This window comes from Morone saxatilis, unplaced genomic scaffold (assembly GCF_004916995.1).
Source record: "Morone saxatilis isolate NCDOM2014 unplaced genomic scaffold, NCSU_SB_2.0 Contig22, whole genome shotgun sequence".
In the NCBI taxonomy this organism is placed as follows: Eukaryota; Metazoa; Chordata; class Actinopteri; family Moronidae; genus Morone; species Morone saxatilis.
In genome coordinates, this window is record NW_023339785.1 from 16643804 (window position 1) to 16660335 (window position 16532).

The 16532-nt window shown below is 40.3% G+C and overlaps 1 protein-coding gene across 2 annotated transcripts in view; it reads right to left on the reverse strand.

Moving 5' to 3' along the window:
* The window catches only part of gabrb2a (gamma-aminobutyric acid type A receptor subunit beta2a), a 32152-nt gene extending 15632 nt beyond the window's left edge, over nt 1–16520 (reverse strand). For both annotated transcript variants that reach the window (XM_035668917.1, XM_035668918.1), the window contains exons 1-4: nt 16447–16520; nt 16215–16315; nt 15699–15766; nt 3805–4025 (exon numbers count right to left, since the gene is read on the reverse strand). In XM_035668917.1, coding sequence (XP_035524810.1) covers nt 3805–4025; nt 15699–15766; nt 16215–16315; nt 16447–16520 — 464 coding nt within the window. The remainder of the gene's footprint in view (nt 1–3804; nt 4026–15698; nt 15767–16214; nt 16316–16446) is intronic.
* Between the last annotated feature and the right edge of the window lie 12 nt (nt 16521–16532).

A 16532-nucleotide genomic window follows, 5' to 3' on the forward strand; every position in this document is an offset into this window, starting at 1 on the left:
CATAATGATATGGTTGGACCCTGTGTTTCGTAAGGGGTACTTCTGGTTCTGGTTTAAAAGATTGTAGAGTAGCTTAAGGACCAGTGTCTAACATTTAGAAGAATCTATTGGTACAAATGGAATATAATATTCTAGATGCTAATAAATCTTTAAGAAAATAGAAATTATTATTTTTGTTTTAATCCACCTGAATACTAACTGTGCAATTGAGAGTGCATGACAACTAGTCAGCAAGTGAGCAGTTGAGTCTAAAATATGAGCAGAATCTGAGCACGTTTTGGGGGACTGTTGCTCTTACCTGAAAAAAATAATCATTAGTTCATGTGATTGTTTGAGGCTAGCAAATTAAGCCAATATGGAAGTAGCAAAAAATGCAGTTCCTCCAATGTCCACATGAGGCTGGCTACAGAAGTAAGTCAATCTCCACAAGCCCCCATATTAAAATGCCCAACTTTACAGCAGAAATAAACGTTTTTGGCTTGTATAGCTAAATTCCCCGTTTATGACAACTGTATGGGGATTTTTCTTTAATGTAACGCATCCATTAAATTATATAAAGGCTAAAAGTTATGTATAATTATAGGCATGGCCGCTTTCAGTGACAGGTGTGTGCTGTCACAGGTGGCTGTTTTCAGTAATCAGGTTTTATTCAGCCCGCCTCAGCTCCACCCACGCTCCACGTCTTTGCCCATTTTTAGATTAGCTGGGAGCCGGCGGAGTCAGGAGTTCCAAGATGGCGACGGCAAGAGCCGACCACACTTTGAGCTTCACGAAGGATCTTCAGAAACCTATAGGTGACGTCACGGAGACTATGTCTATTTTTAATGATACGATGATGAAATCCATGTTTTCAAACTCCAACACAATCCCTAATGACATCATAATGCTCTTTTTTTTAGATCTAACAAAGCTCCTCCAGAGATGACCTCACACAGGATGAGTAGTACTCTTCATGAGGTGTAATCGGACTTTGACATGTACAATCTGTACAATGAAAAACACATTTAATAATATTTTAAAAATGCAGAGGTGGATCCTTAAAACTGAGATATTTAAATGCTTTAAAACGAAATAAATAAACTGATCTTAAGTGGTGAAACGTACTCAAGTACTTTATTACAGTTTTTTACTTCTATTTTGTGCCACTTAATATCTAATACATTTCAGAGGCAATACATTTTACTCCACCACATTTATTTGAGTCCTGTATTTATCATCATTACTTTATAAATAATATGATGTATTTTTATAGATACAGTATATAAAGTAGGTAACTTTATCTCCACATTAACCAAACACAGCAACAAAAGGCTGCTTACATGTTTATGCATCAGTGATCACAACAGAATTATATAACATATAACATTAAATATGAGGTCATTCTGGAGCATAATGAGTACATTTTACTGATACCTATAGCAGAGTATTTCTACATTGTGCTGTTGCTACTTTTACTTAACTAAATGATCTAAATACTTCTTCTGCCGCTGCTGACCTTTACACTGATGATAAAAACACATTCATTCATGCACTCAGACACCCCTCGCAGGACGTGCGTTCCCATACAACCTGTTTTCCCGTTGAGCCTCCTCTCAGTTAGCCATCTCCTCCACATCCACTAAAGCCCTGCTGTTGCAACCAGCCGGCCCCGTCTCTACAGGTATGTGTCAGCGTGTTCAGAGCGCACAGGCATCTGGCCGGGCTGACTCTGACAGAAGCTTGTGTCTGGACTTGCTAGCATCAAATAAAAGCCGGACCAAACCCACGAACCAAATAATAGAGGAGCCGGGAGGCACCGGCACTGACAAGGACAACGTATCTGAGGTAACAACCACATCTCTCTGCTGCACGCATACCCTCAAATTTACAACAGTCTCCTCTCCTAGCCTCCATTGCTTTTTGGCTGTTATGCAAAAATATGTGTTGGGCTTATATAATTGAGTCAGAGCGTTATAAATTACATTTCTCGACTGTTAAAACAAAATGTAGCGGTGAATAATCTGGTGCAGTGCAGATACTTAAATTTTTTAAAGCAGTCTTTGCGCAAGAAGGGCATCTCAGTCTAGAGAGAGAATGACTGAATGCTGCAACATCTTGAATTAACAACAATAATCTCATCTTTTAACCACGGACACTAATCTGAGATCATTTGCACACACACACACACACACACACGTGAAGAGGAGGCGACAGATCAGAGGAGGCAGCAGCACAGTGATGGACGGGTTGTGCTGGCCTGTGAAGTCAAATACGCAGCATCAGTACAAATACAGATTCAGTGTTTGTATTGAACTGCTACATTATTGATTATGAGTTATCAATTATGGATGGCAGTCTCCTCAGAGGCATCACAGTCCAACACCACAAAGAGATGTCTTGTAGACGGGCTGAACCAAGCCGCACAATCAGACTCAGTTCGGCTGTTTGCGCCACCCTGCTTTATTATTGATCACAACCAATCAATTATTGATACTGATGATCATCAGGGGATGTGAAAGGCTAAAATATGAAGGCATATACCTCCTCCTATACAGAGCTGTAAAAAGGAAAACTCCACTTTATTGAACTTAGGTCCTGTTTTCATAACTGTGGCCTCCATCCATCAGATCTGATAATATTGTACTGAGATCTGACGTAAACACGCGAACAGTTTAACCAGATTATCTAAACTTTTACATGTTAAGGACCCCGATAATAGTTTCAATTTGAGAGGATTTTGTCTCTGAGTAATATTTTTATTTTTAAGTTAAAATCAATCAACTTCCAAAAAAAAATTGATAAACATTAAAATATTATATTCGTCCTTTTGCTGGGAAATCCAAGACCACTGGTTTCCAACCATTCTGGCTTGTGACCATTTACATCCTCCAAAAAGAGTACTAGTGACCCCAAACAGTCACAGGTCTCCTGTGTGTGTGAGCTGAAAGCAAAGAAGGAGGGTCAATCATCAATCAATCATTTGAACTCCATCTCAGTATTTCAGACAAAAACCATCATTTGAGAAAAGTCATTTACATAGTTTTGTTTTTTGTTTGTCTGTAATAACCCCTTATTGGTGTTTCCAAACTTCTATAATGCAGTGTTTCTGTTGTCTTAATGTATTTTTTTGTCAAATGCTGAAGACTTTGAATTGTGTTGCTGTTGAAAGGTGCTTTACAAATAAACCTGCCTTGCTGTATCCTCCCACTCTTGTTAATCATGTCAGAATTACCTTTCAACCCCTTGGGCGGTCCCAATGCCCCAGGTTGAGAACCTCAGACCTAAACCACTTTTATTTTATTTGAGCACACAAAAATGTGTATAATTGTCCACCATTGCTCGTGAAAACTGTGCATCTACACAACTATTACAAAATATTACATATTGGTCGAACGTGAATTTGGAGGTTCACAACGAACAGTTTGGGTAATATTTTACATTTCCCCTTTGTTTTCTCTTCCAAATAATTGTAGCTAACCTATTTTATCTTCATTTGACTGCTCTTGTTTCTGGATTATTTTTAGCAATGTTTCTGCGTTCCAAGATCTCAGCTGTTAATTGGTGTAGTAGAGTACTATTATTACCAATGAGAACGATGGCAAAACCACAAAAATAAGACCCAAGTTGTAGGAAAAACAAAAAATAACTGAAGGAAGAAGAAAAAAGAAGGAAATTCCAGAGCCACAATAGTTTAAATTCAAAACTAGAGTTCATTAAAAAGGCTCCGTCAGACACAACGCATCTGATCACATTACTTCATTATGCATCCTGATTAATCCACTAATGGTCATGACACGATGGGAAGGGCAGTTGTTAAAGGCTTACCTGAGTCCATAAAGCACCGTGCCGTCGGGGTGGAGACGAATCATCCTGTTCTTGACGGTGACGCCGTGAACGAAGGACTTCTTATCATTGAGGAAGTAGGTGTCAGGGACCCACAGCTGATCTGCCACTCGGTTATCCAGAGTCAGGTTGTAGGCAATCTCAGAGTAGGACAGACGCTTGTCTCGCCATGCTTGCTGGAAGTACATTGTCAAGGTGTAGTCCTGGAGGACAGAAGAGGGGGAGGTCCAGTTAGTAAAAATAGAGCGGGACTTCAAAAAGAAGGTGAATGTTTACGTTAATTACACCATGAAGCCGAAAAAACAAAAAGTCTTTCAGGTGGTTCCCTAAATATAACAATATGTTTCATTTCAACTATTACCTCAACTGGGAAACATGTCAAGCACCGACACCATGTCATCCCACGCTAACATCTGACTCCATAGATAGTTGTATGCATAGTGAGAAGGTCAGCCAAAAGGTCACTGGTGGTCTGAAAGGCCACGGCCTGCACTGGGGGCCATGGTGGCTGGGGTTGGGGGGGGTTAATATTCAACTATAGTCACTTAACTTTGAGATTGTAACCAGAGGCAAGCTTTCTCAGCTGGCTGACTATTGTCTCACGCTAAAAATATCTGGTTCCACTTGAACGAATGAAACTACTTTCTGCTTTGTGGAAACAATACTGCCTCTAATGCAAATGGACAGTAAATTTCTGCAGCTGGGGTCTCTTTTGTGTTTGTTTCTGTTTCTAAAAAAAAAAGAAAAAGAAAAGCAAACTACTGAGATTTAGGAGAGTTTTCCAGATTTAACCTCAGTGATAAAACGGCATCCATACTGTACAGTTTGTTTTTACACATGCTCAGAGATGTAGCTGTAAACTGTATCTCCTCCTCTCACTCTCTTTTCTCTGCTTCTCACTCTTAAAAAAAGACTTACACCCACACAGCCACAGTAAAACACAGCACTGCAGTTGGATATGCTCTGTTGCAGTGTATTGCAGTGCAATCGATGAGTAGGAAAACAAATTAAAAAATACGGTCCGTGAAACGAGGCCCTTGAGCTTTTACACCAAGCAGCCATCATCGTTACTTATTGCCGTTTTTCTATGTTTTTAGAGCCACATCGGTGTGACACCACGAAGCAATCGCCACTTTCAATCTTAAGCTCTTATCATTCGTTGCATGCAGTGTGTGCGACCAAAGCACTGCGTAAAAAGGGCATCTAAAAATACATGAGCTGCTGCCATGTTGATTTTTTCAGGAGTGAAAAGTCAAGCGAGGACGGCCGCATCCTTATCCTGTTTTACAAGAGTTCCCACTGAACCTTCCTCTCACGCTCGCTCCCTCTCTGTCTCATTATCAGCCTGTCGATCAGATGTCTCTATCACCTTTGGAATCGTTAGCTGCTGCCTGAAGCCTCGGTATACTTCACCCACTGTGGCAGTATCTCCTGCAATATGTCCCCGTCTTTACTGCCATCCTCTGCCATGTTGATGAAGGAACACAAGGATCTGGAATAGTCTGAGGGGGAAGATACTGTAACCCTCTGACTAAATTGGAAAACTGAGGCAAACAATATTAACCAGAGCCCTGTGGTAACAATCTGAGCAACGTGATGGTTTTTGAAGCTGAGATTATTTTGCAGTGCGGTGTCACGCTCTTTCAGCAACAATCTCTCTGTGTTTTTGTTTTTACAACACACTGTTTCTTGATATAACTGAGAGAAACATCCTTTGACATTTTGGTGGCTACGGTAACAAGAGAGTGTGAGTGTGTCTGGTGTGTCACACATACATTTAGAATTTTTGATGTTTGAATTTATAGCTCTTCATTTTGTATATTACATAAACAGGGTATAATTTACGGCTGCAACAAACGATTATTATCATTGTCAAATAATGTTTTGTTTTTTTATTAATTGTCAAATCTTTTAGTATTTAAGATCCCAGACACATTAATCTCTGCATAAATTCAATCAGGGAGAGCCTCATCCATTTACAATTAACATTCACAGCCATTCTCTTCATTCTTCACCATCCCCAGTGTCTCCATCAGGGGGATTTCCAATAGTACTCACACTACCCCATTAAAATATGATAACGTCACAATGGGGTCTAATCGATTTTTGACCTTTCTCATCTTTATTGTGTACATGTCAATAAAATATTTGTCCACTCAGAAAGAAGCCTCTCCACCTCATTAAACTGGGAGATCTCATCACAGTTCCTCTTCTGAGGTTTGTTAGAATTGCAAACAATTGAAACCAAAGATATTCCATTTACGTTTAAATAAAAAATCCTCAAACATTTGAGAAGCTGAAACTAGAAAATCTTTCAGCTTGATGAGTTACTTTGCGTGATGGTTAATTATCTGTCAATAATAAAAAAAAAAGATTAATTTGCTGATGATTTCAGCACCGGTAGGATTTTTACTTACAGTGTCAAAAATAATTTCCTCGTTCTCTCATTCAATTAATCTGTGTGCCATATCAACATTAAGAATAATTATCGTCAAAAAATGTAATCCATATAGGCAATGTACATGGCAACATTTAGAAAAAAAAAAGTTTTCCTCATGATCGGTACATTGTAATTATACACAACACAACCGCCATCCTTATAAAAAATATCCACATCTTTTTGAAAGTTGAAATCATACATACAGCCACAAGGCGCTTTAATAAGACAGGGAGCACAACTGCCAGTGGCTGCGAAAGAGGTGATGTGTCATGCAGATGTGAGGGAACTTCAACATTTCCAAAAACACTCTTGCACACTTATTGTTAGTGTGCCATTGGTTAAGCTACCGTGTGCCATTATTGCATGAGGTTGCTGATCCCTGATGTACAACACACAGCACCTTCTGTCCTTACACCCTCGATTTGGAAAATGACAAACCCCCCAAAAAATCTCTATGTTCTTAAGGATAGACATGCATGCAAAATGGTGGAGGGAGTGATTCTGGATACAGCTTTAGGGGCTTTTTCACAGACATTTGGACATGTTATAAGAAAAAAAAACACAGGTGTCACTAATAACTTTAATGATGGCTCTGTTCTATTAAAGTAAGTACAGTAAGTCCTGACAATGTGACCCTGAAACTGAAGCAGCTAAATGGAATCCAGCCATCATTCATATTATTATTTACATCTCTGCTTTTCCTACTGTGACATATCAAAATGTCTCCTGTGAAAAAGGTCTATTGAAAACAAAAACCTTCTCAAATGTGTCTCCTTGTTAAAGTTAAGCTGAGCCCTCAGATTCAAGGTTCCTCTCCCTCATCCTTTGTGTGCAGTTGTGGTGTGTGTGTGTGTAGTGTGTGTGTGTGTGTGTGTGTGAGAGAGAGAGAGAGAGAGAGAGAGAGAGAAGTGCCTTGTTATGTACATTTGCGAGGTTTAAGAGTATAGAGATGCACAGAGAACACCTGGGCCTGCACGCTGCCTCCTGGCTGTGCTGTAAAATGGCAGCGTAATTACAGCCTCACAGATGGTGCTGCTTACCTCCACTCGGACATCACTTGAGCTCAGAGAGGGACACAAAATACAGCTGCCTCCTCTCTCTCTCTCTTTCTCTCTCGCTCTCTCTCTCCATAGTAAAAGATAAAAGAAATCTGCAAAATAGACTACTGTACTAGCGAGGGAGTACATTTTGTCTTGTGGCGGGAGAAAGGTGTTGTAGTATTCTCGTGTTGCAGAAACACAAAGAAGGAAGATCATATTGCTTTCATGCAAACAACGTAAATAAACAGCTATGATAATTTTTTCAACTGCAAATAAAGAAATTAAATCTATCCCTATTTTATGATTTTTACTTCGCAATATTCTGATACCTCTGATATGAGTGAAATCCTTCTGTTATTAACCTTTGGATTTTTCCTTTTTATTCACCAAGATGTGATTTTAACGTGTCAACAAATGCGATAACAAAACATGCCTTTCCTGCATTATTACTCAAATTGCCCTCATGAGTTTTGTTGGGGTGTTCCTTTATGTTTAATGTAAAATGTGTGTCTTGTATTTTATTAAAGAACATACACACATCTTTTACCACAAAGTACTACTAAGTCACAATAAAAGGCAGAAGTCTGTGAGTTCAGGAGTCTTCCTTGATTTAGCATCTTGTCTCCTGGACTAAAAATAATGTCTGAGTAACAAACAAGACATTTAATGTGTTATGCGTTGACTCCTCCACACACAAAAGATGGAGAACGAGAAGCAGGTGAGGGGGATTTTGCAGCGTGCAGCATCCCAGAATAAATAAAAAACCTCAGATAAGTGAGAGACAGAACCATCCCATGCTGGAGTGTCGGTCTCCAAAGCGACCTTCAGTCTCCTTGTCACAAGCACTCCTCAGAAACTCCATTAACATCACACAGGCGGCCCACAGTGAGCATCAGTGAGGGAGACATCTTGTGGAGAGCAACCAACATTTTAAAAAAAAAAAAACAGCTTGACAGCACTGAATATATAAACAGGATGAAGTTACAAACAAGGCCCGGCTAACTTAAAAAACATCAAGGCTGGTTGCACAGTGACAGTGTCTCACTACAGATACGTTTCTGGGCTAACAAACCCCCATTAAGAGTCTGACAGAGTGACAACGAGTACATTTGTGTTTCACTGAGAAATCTGACAGGCTACAGTTGTTACAAGACCTCCATTACAACTACATCGGCTGTCACAACCGACATGGGAGGGAGCTGCCAATAGACGAGCTTAACACAATACATACTGCTCTGTTTGTGGATTTAAATGTGAAGAACTGCTGACTTTTGTGTATTTGTCTTTTACGTTTGTTGTTATCTATGAAAAGACGTGTCTACCAACACACTATTATGTCACTATCATGTTCATTTGATCATTTGATACCTGATGAAAAAACCTGATTTACAAATTTTGTTCTAACTTTTTAACCCTAAATTCTTCTTTCTGGGGTTTTGGAAACAGCCCAAAATAACCAAACATGACATTGTTTTATTAGCTTGTTACTTCAAGACTTCCTAATTTTATGAAAATTGCTTGCAAACAAAATTTTGAAAGGGAGTTAAAGAAACACCAGGATGTACATTTCTTTGTTTGTCAAACAAAATCAAAAATTTCTATTGAATTTAATAGTTTAATGTTTATGCATTGCCCTTACAAATCCTAATCAATTCTATAGCAACTAATTAAAACATGATGTTATATATATATATATATAACAGTTAAATATTCCCTATTTGGTGTAAGAACAATGCTTTATGGTCATTTCTGTAGTTTGTAACCTTCATCAAATGTGCAGTTAGTTGCAAAGAGTTACTCCAATTCTGTTCTTCATGCTGGGTTTTAATCAGGTCGACAGAAAGTTGATTATTATTATTTTTATTCATACAGAATTGCGGTATGTGGCAATTTTAACAAAACCTAATGGTTATAAAACACATTCTACCCGTGAAATGTTGGCATGACAGTTATTTGTGAGCTTTTCTCTCTCGGCTGCAGCTTCATGGGACCAGACAGACGTCCACCATATTGCTTTCATCTGCTGTGTCCAGCTGCAGAGCACCCCAGCAGAAGCAGAGGAGAATCTGCTGCTAATAGCAACGTGTACGGAGCACAACTACGAGGAGACGAATCAACGTTTGGGGCAAAAACAAGCTCATCTGCAGACAGTCTCGGCCGCTTGTCTGTTTGCTTCCCATCTATGAGCTGGAGGAAACGCCACAGCACATCAACTGGTCAAGCTGAGTTTATTCATTTGTTGTTGCTCCCTGTGTGTCCGGTTAAGTTCAGGCTTCAAACTAACTATCAGGGGGTCAGGGGGGAGTTAGGGCATTCTGAATGAGTTGCCGGCCACACACATCCTAAGGGAAGTGACAACACGGACGCCTTTATGACTCTCTTTCCAATGGTCCAATGGGTCATTTTTCAGCTACTTAGTTTCAGTGGAGAAAGTGCCTGACAGAATCATTAAGGGAGTCATCAGCACATTAAAGGCTTTTAATGGAGCTGGCTAACTTACTCCCTGTTTGAAGACACGCTGCTTTTTTTTTTTTTTTTGTTCCCCATACCGACCATTATGAAAGAATATTACGACCAATTTAAACTTGGCATAACTTCTCTCTTGCAGTGGGACTCTGCAAGGGTAAGTGTTGATAATTAAAGCAAATGACAAAGGAGCCAAGATTACAACGGTAACGCTCTTTCATTATTTTAAATGTGATTGATTCATTTGGATAGGTGCATTAGAGGAAATTCAGACAGCCTCCATTAGATTTATAAACGTATAGAGAAAATCAATCATAACAAAATTACACATAACCATTTAATGACTCTAACTAACTTAAGGTATAGATATTTTTGCCACATTTTACAGTAAGCATTGATAAATTGTACATATAAAAAATCTTTCTTAACAAGGTTTTAATTTCAAATCTACTGTAATTGTGTTTTTTTTTTTTCTCAGGGTCTCTTCTGACATTGTGCTATCTTCGAATGAACCCGGTCTCCATGGACCAAACATTAGAAACCAGTGTGCATGTAAGAAAGCTGCAGGATTAAGTGTTGTTCTTGTGCTGTAATTATGCTGCTGACCATATTAATCTGTTACTCTGTGTGTCCACTCAGCATAACTAATGACATTGTTCTGGACAACCTGCATTCTTGTCTTAAGCTTTTTGGAAAGCTTAGCAGAGCAAACAGAGCAGGCAGAATCAAAGCTGCACCGGATGAACAAAGAGACAAATCTGTCGTGTATTCAAATGTTTAAAAATTGTGAATATATCGGTATAAAATGTTCATGGGTCGTGGTTTGATTAACATTGCTGCAGCAACCGCAGATAAACCACAGGAAAGAAAAGTAAGAGAGATAAGACCCTTTAATATTTCAGATTAGAGCTGTAACTCTTATTTATTTTATTGATCGACAGAAATTCTGATAATTAAATAACTGTTTGTGTCAATTTATGATGCGAAAAGAACATTTGTTGGTTCCTACAATTTTTTTTACTTTTTTTCTGTTTAGACAGTGGGAATGTGAATGTGGCTCTGGTGAACTGTGATGGGCAATATTCACTACATTTTATAGTAAGTAGTAAGAGTAAAGATTAAGTCATTAATTTAAAAAAATACCAGTAATTCAATAATTAAAATAGTCTTTGCAGCTCTATTTTAAGATTACCATTAACATTTTGGGATATTGTAGTATCATCAGCATTTAAAGGCAAAATATCAACAAAATGCAAAAATAAATAAATAAATAAAATCTGGCCTCTTTTGAGAGACAAAACAACCTTCACCTCGATAATAAATGTTTAAAACCCTGAAAAAAAAGTCCCTAGAAAAAGAGGCCTTATTTGCTTTTCCTTGACTTCCCAAGATCCACCGAAAAAGGCTGCGTTGTCATGGCAACACTGAGTAAAAATAACACAAGCTTATTTTCCACAAGCTGAAAATAAAATGGAACAGGATCAGTTTGGACAAACAAGATCAAAATGGTTGCTAATTCACAGACACAAGAAGCTGCATCTCTCACGCCGATGTAGTGTAACGTCGAGGCCCCGCGCCGCGTTCCCTCTGGTCATCGGCTCCCCCGTTATCTGACGGCCAGATCCCCTTACTCATGTAAAAAAACCAGCGCTTGTCAGGATAATGATCGTAATAAAGGGAACGCTCACGCCCCACTAATTCCTCCATCCCAGAAGCCACCACAGCTGGTTTGTTTAAATCTTTTAATTCACAGCCAGCTAATTAACATTCAGAGCACAGTATTATAGTACAGGCAGTGCCTCTTAACAACCACCAACCTCAGGTATTTTACATGTAATTAACAAGCGGGATGAGGAAAAGACGAGGACTGAAAATACTCATTTACCTCCCTCCTTATTCCAGCCTTAGGAGTGAATATTGGAGCTGTACTCAACATATGGATGTATGCTGAAGACGTTATTATGCAGCACTGATGCATTGCTGAGACAACAGACTCGACTTGTATTTAATCAGCTGCACTGGCTGTGTGCAGAACACTTTTTAATGCACCGTAACCAGGGTTCGGGTTCCTGGATCTGTGATTTCAGCAAAAACAAACAGCATTATGCAAATGCAATTTCAGCTGCTAAGTGGGGGAGATGAGTGATGGAGCGAGATGCCAGCACTGAACAGACAGAGATAAAAGGGGGGACGGGGGTAGGTTTGGGGTAGTGGTGGTGGTGGTGGAGGGTCTCGACCATGATATCATATCTGTGCCATATTTTGCACTAACCCCAGTGAGTCAGCACAGCCCACCCAGCGAGGATGTGTGGTCACACCTCGGACTCGGAGGACACTTCCCTCTCAAAATAGCACATTTGTAATGTCATGCAGGCGAGGCTGCTACCTCGGCGCTGACTGACCTGCACATTTTTATTGCCCGACAACATGGCTGACCTTTGAGCCTCAACGGGCCATCGTTGTGGATCACACGGGAATGCACACACACACACACACACACACACATAAAAATGACTCCACAATGTGTCCGCACGTACACATGAGAACCAATGTCTTACATGTGCACATCACACAGAGGGAAAAAGCAACCGAACTACAAATCCCATTTCGTACTCAAACACCACCTCAACAACCATCATGCCCTTTATGTCAGCAGAGAAGAAAAATGCCACAATGGCTTCAATCAGCCCCAACCAAAATGCAGAGTTCATTCTCCACCAGAGGCATTTTTATCTTTAATTAGAGGAGTGAGCAGCTGTCTACAACCCAAAACCTGCTCACCGCCATGATGGCAGGCCTGCTCGCGAACACTGATTTCAAATCCAAGTCACATTCTCTCACTTGCTCCATTTTCCTTCATGTTGAGACACTGTAGGTGCAAAGTTCAGCCTTGATTTGGAAGGAAGGGTAACTGGTGTGGATTTGGTTGGTGTGATCATATACATAAGATTCAGTTTAGAAACAATTCAAATGAATCTGAATCTATGTTGATATTTTCAACCTTTATTAAAACTCTGTGTGGGTCAAAGCTAGTCAACATTTTAACCGATGTACCTGATTAAATAAAGCTTTCTCTCCTTGCTGTGAAGAACCAGTTGTTTTTATCCTTAAGAGCACCTTCAGGTTCCCTGGACTTACAAATGGAACTGACTCAGCACTTAGTCTCTTTATTCTATTAATGTAATTAATAGAATTATGATTTTTTTTGCTAATAAAACAACTGATCAAAAAATTGGTAATTAGTAGCTTACTTGTAGCACGTAGAGCTTTGTTTCTAATCCCTCAAACTGAAGCACTACTTACGTTACGTTACATACTCATGGTGTGCAGCAAAATACTATTCAAACATCCAGATTACTTTAAATGATTGTAGACACCACAAAGTCTTCTAAGATACCAAATATTTCAGACATAATGTTGTAGATTTTATATAAAATGATGCACAAACGATTGCATGTGGTAAAACTGTGCAGCCATCTTGTGTTTGAATATTTCCTCTCAGTTTGAACAGTCATACAGCTTCAATGAGGAACAGTGTGGAATGATTTTTCCAACCTTAAAGCCTCTTAAATAGAAAAAATGGAAACTGTATATTGGGGGGTCAGTGAAGCAGCGGCCCCAGCTCTCTTGTGGTAACGCAGGGTCTGCAGTAACTTTCCCTCTACTTCCACCGAGGATGTAGAATATCATTAGAGGAGATGGTGAAACTGATCACAGTAACCTTCACCCCTCTCCCACCCTGCCTTCGCCAGTTTCATCCTCGCCTCGCTGTGTTGTTTTCCCTCTCAGCACTTTAATCTTAAAAGCGGCTGCCCCTGATGAGGAAGATCAAAGCAGCCCAGCGAGGAGCACAGGTCACCGACTCCATCCTCGTGATCATGCCGCACGGTGATTTTATTGATTTCTCTGAGATCAATCTCATCCTCTATTGTATCAAAGAGAGCTGGACGTGGAGAAAGCAGGAGGAGGAGGAGGAGGAGATTCCGACCTGTTATGTAAGTCGCAGGAAGGGTTTTTCACAAGGTAACAACAATGTGTGGAACAGTCCACCGAGGTCTTGGATGTTTTGGGGTTTAAAAAAAAAAAAACTTTTTGTCTAAATTTGTCTGTCGTGTCAGCCTGTGCAGATCTGGCAGGGAGAGTTTTTCCAAGAAATGAGCGAGATGAACGCTCTCTCATAGCCACAGGGAGTTGCATGACGTCAGTCGCCATTCACTGTTTGTGCACAGTTTTGTGTTTTGTTACACACACACGCACACACACACACACACACACACAGACACACACACAAGGATGTATGAAGCAGTGTTTTTTTTCCAGATGAATGCTTGCATAGATGCCTAGTTCTTAAGTAAGATAACCCTTTGGAGCAAGGCAGAGGTGGATTACATGGCTGCTGAGCCCAGAGTCACAGCCAGGGATCCAGTCGAAGTGGTGGGAGGGAAGGATGGAGGAGGGAGAGAGAGAGAAACAGAGAAAGAGTGAAAGGAAAAAAGGAGCGAGAGAGAGAGGAGAGGGAGAAAGACGAAAGCAAGTAAGGGGTTTCTATTTCAAATCTCCCCGAACCCCCAAGGCACTTCCGTTCTGGCTGCATCCTCCACCAAAATAAATCATTTCCATCAAAGGAAAAGCTCTGACCATTCAGTGCTTTTCCTCATCCAAAGCAAACTCACATACGCTCTTGTATTTATGAGCTAAAAAACACATCCAGTGCAGTTTAAAATGACCACCACATACACAGATTTGACAGGCTGGCAAAATCAAAACCCTGACAGGCAAAATTAACTAGACATCAACTTAAAAATGGCACAATTAATAATAGAAAAGACATCTCCTTCCATTCCAACTGGCAAACTTGTTTTTCACACTCTTATATAACATCTCTATTATGTTCCATGGAGAGACTGCTTTGTAAATTATCTTTTTCTTTTCTCACACTCTGGATTCTCTGCAAAAGGCTGCCCTTCATATATATTATATATATATATTTCTAAATGCATCAAAGCATGCAACCATACGTGAAAACCAGTTATTTCACACTATAAATAAAGTAGATTTAATGCAGTGAAACTACAATGGAGTTGTTTCAGTGTCAGGTGGTATGCGGTCTGTCTGTCTGTCTGTCTGTCTGTCTGTCACACGGATCAATAGGTGGTGCTCTTGCATGGGCTGCTGAACTTTTCCCCCTGTCCTCTCCAAGTGGCACATGACGTTCAATCTTTGTGTAGCGAGATGTTTTCTGTTGTTGTTGTTGTTGTTGTTGTTTATTGCAATGGTGTGTGACCAGACATTTATTAATAACAAATTGCTTACGTCATCTGACAAGCAGGGGGGGAGATCGTTTACGTAGACGGTGATGATGTGATTGGTCGCCGAATTAAAACACCAAATGATGCCAGTTTAGAGAAGAAGGAGGTTTGTTTTTATTTTATTTTGTAGGTAACTGCTTGGAGAGGAGAAGGGGTGGTGGTGGGGGGTGTCAACAGAATTACACCACCGAGGCTTGACAACGTGAAGCAGTCACACACACACACACATACACACACACATACACACATGCAGCCCACCGCGCGCGCAGCCGGGGCTGTGCGTCCGAGTGCGCCAGTGAGTGTGTGTTTTGAATTCAAATGCAGCAACACACCAGAGCTGCAAATGCGGAGACTGAGAGGAGGATGGCGATGATGTGTTTGGGAACGGAAGCCTTCACAATTTTTTTTTTCATTTTTTCTTTCTTCCTACCCGAGTGAAATGTATTCACAAGATGCCTCAGCCTGGCTCAGATTCTCCCGGCTCACCCATACATACAATCACACACACTGACCCGTGATAAGTAGCCCACTTCAGAGGTATTCCAGCCGTGCCTAGCTGGCACAATTGGCAACATTAAGCAAGGGGGGGGTGGGGGGTAATAATCATGAAGATGCACCTACCATATTGACTTCAGAGACCATGTCTATGCTGGCTATGTCTATATTCATTCCCACGGCCACCGGCGCACCTGTGAAGGAAAGGAGGCATTAATACAACATGTATGAATAATTCTCTCATCATGTAAATTTAACAAATTCGTGACGCGCGCTCAGGTTCCTCTCAGCTCCCCTCCACCTACAGGAGACTCGTGCATCATCAGCCCGAGCAAAGGGGGAGAAAAAAAATAATAAAAAATCATCTTTAACACGGAGATGAGCTTAAAAATGCTGCTAATTTAATCTTTTTAGTGGAAATCATCAAACATTGATAAGCGGGATCGATCACGTTAAAAGCCAAGTCTTATCTCCTCATCAGATGAAATATGCTCATCATTTCTCATAGCCTAATTGGAAAGGCCTATTTGGCTGTGAAGGGACGATTATGTAAATTAAAGCAGATTTTGCGATTCATTAAACATGTATTGCACGTCAGGAGGGCGTGAAAACATGACATTCCGTTTTCAGTTTGCTCGTTACCTCCGAAATCTGGCCTCAACCGAATGTCGTATCCTTTCATCAGTCTGTCCACTGTTTCTTTTACCAGAGGCATATTGCTCGGATCTTTGAGATCCTTGACGCTGGAGAGAGAAGAGGGAAAAAAAGGTGGTGTAATGCAGAATAGCTTATTAATATCACACGGCAAGGCACGCTTTAACAGAGGCTACATTACATGCAAGACAGAGGACAAAAAGATGCAAACGGGATTTACCTTTGAGCCCAGACGAAAGTCACTAGTAAGGAAAAAGTCAAAATCCCAAAGTGGTTTTTCCTGATCCTCCCCATCGCAACAGTTTT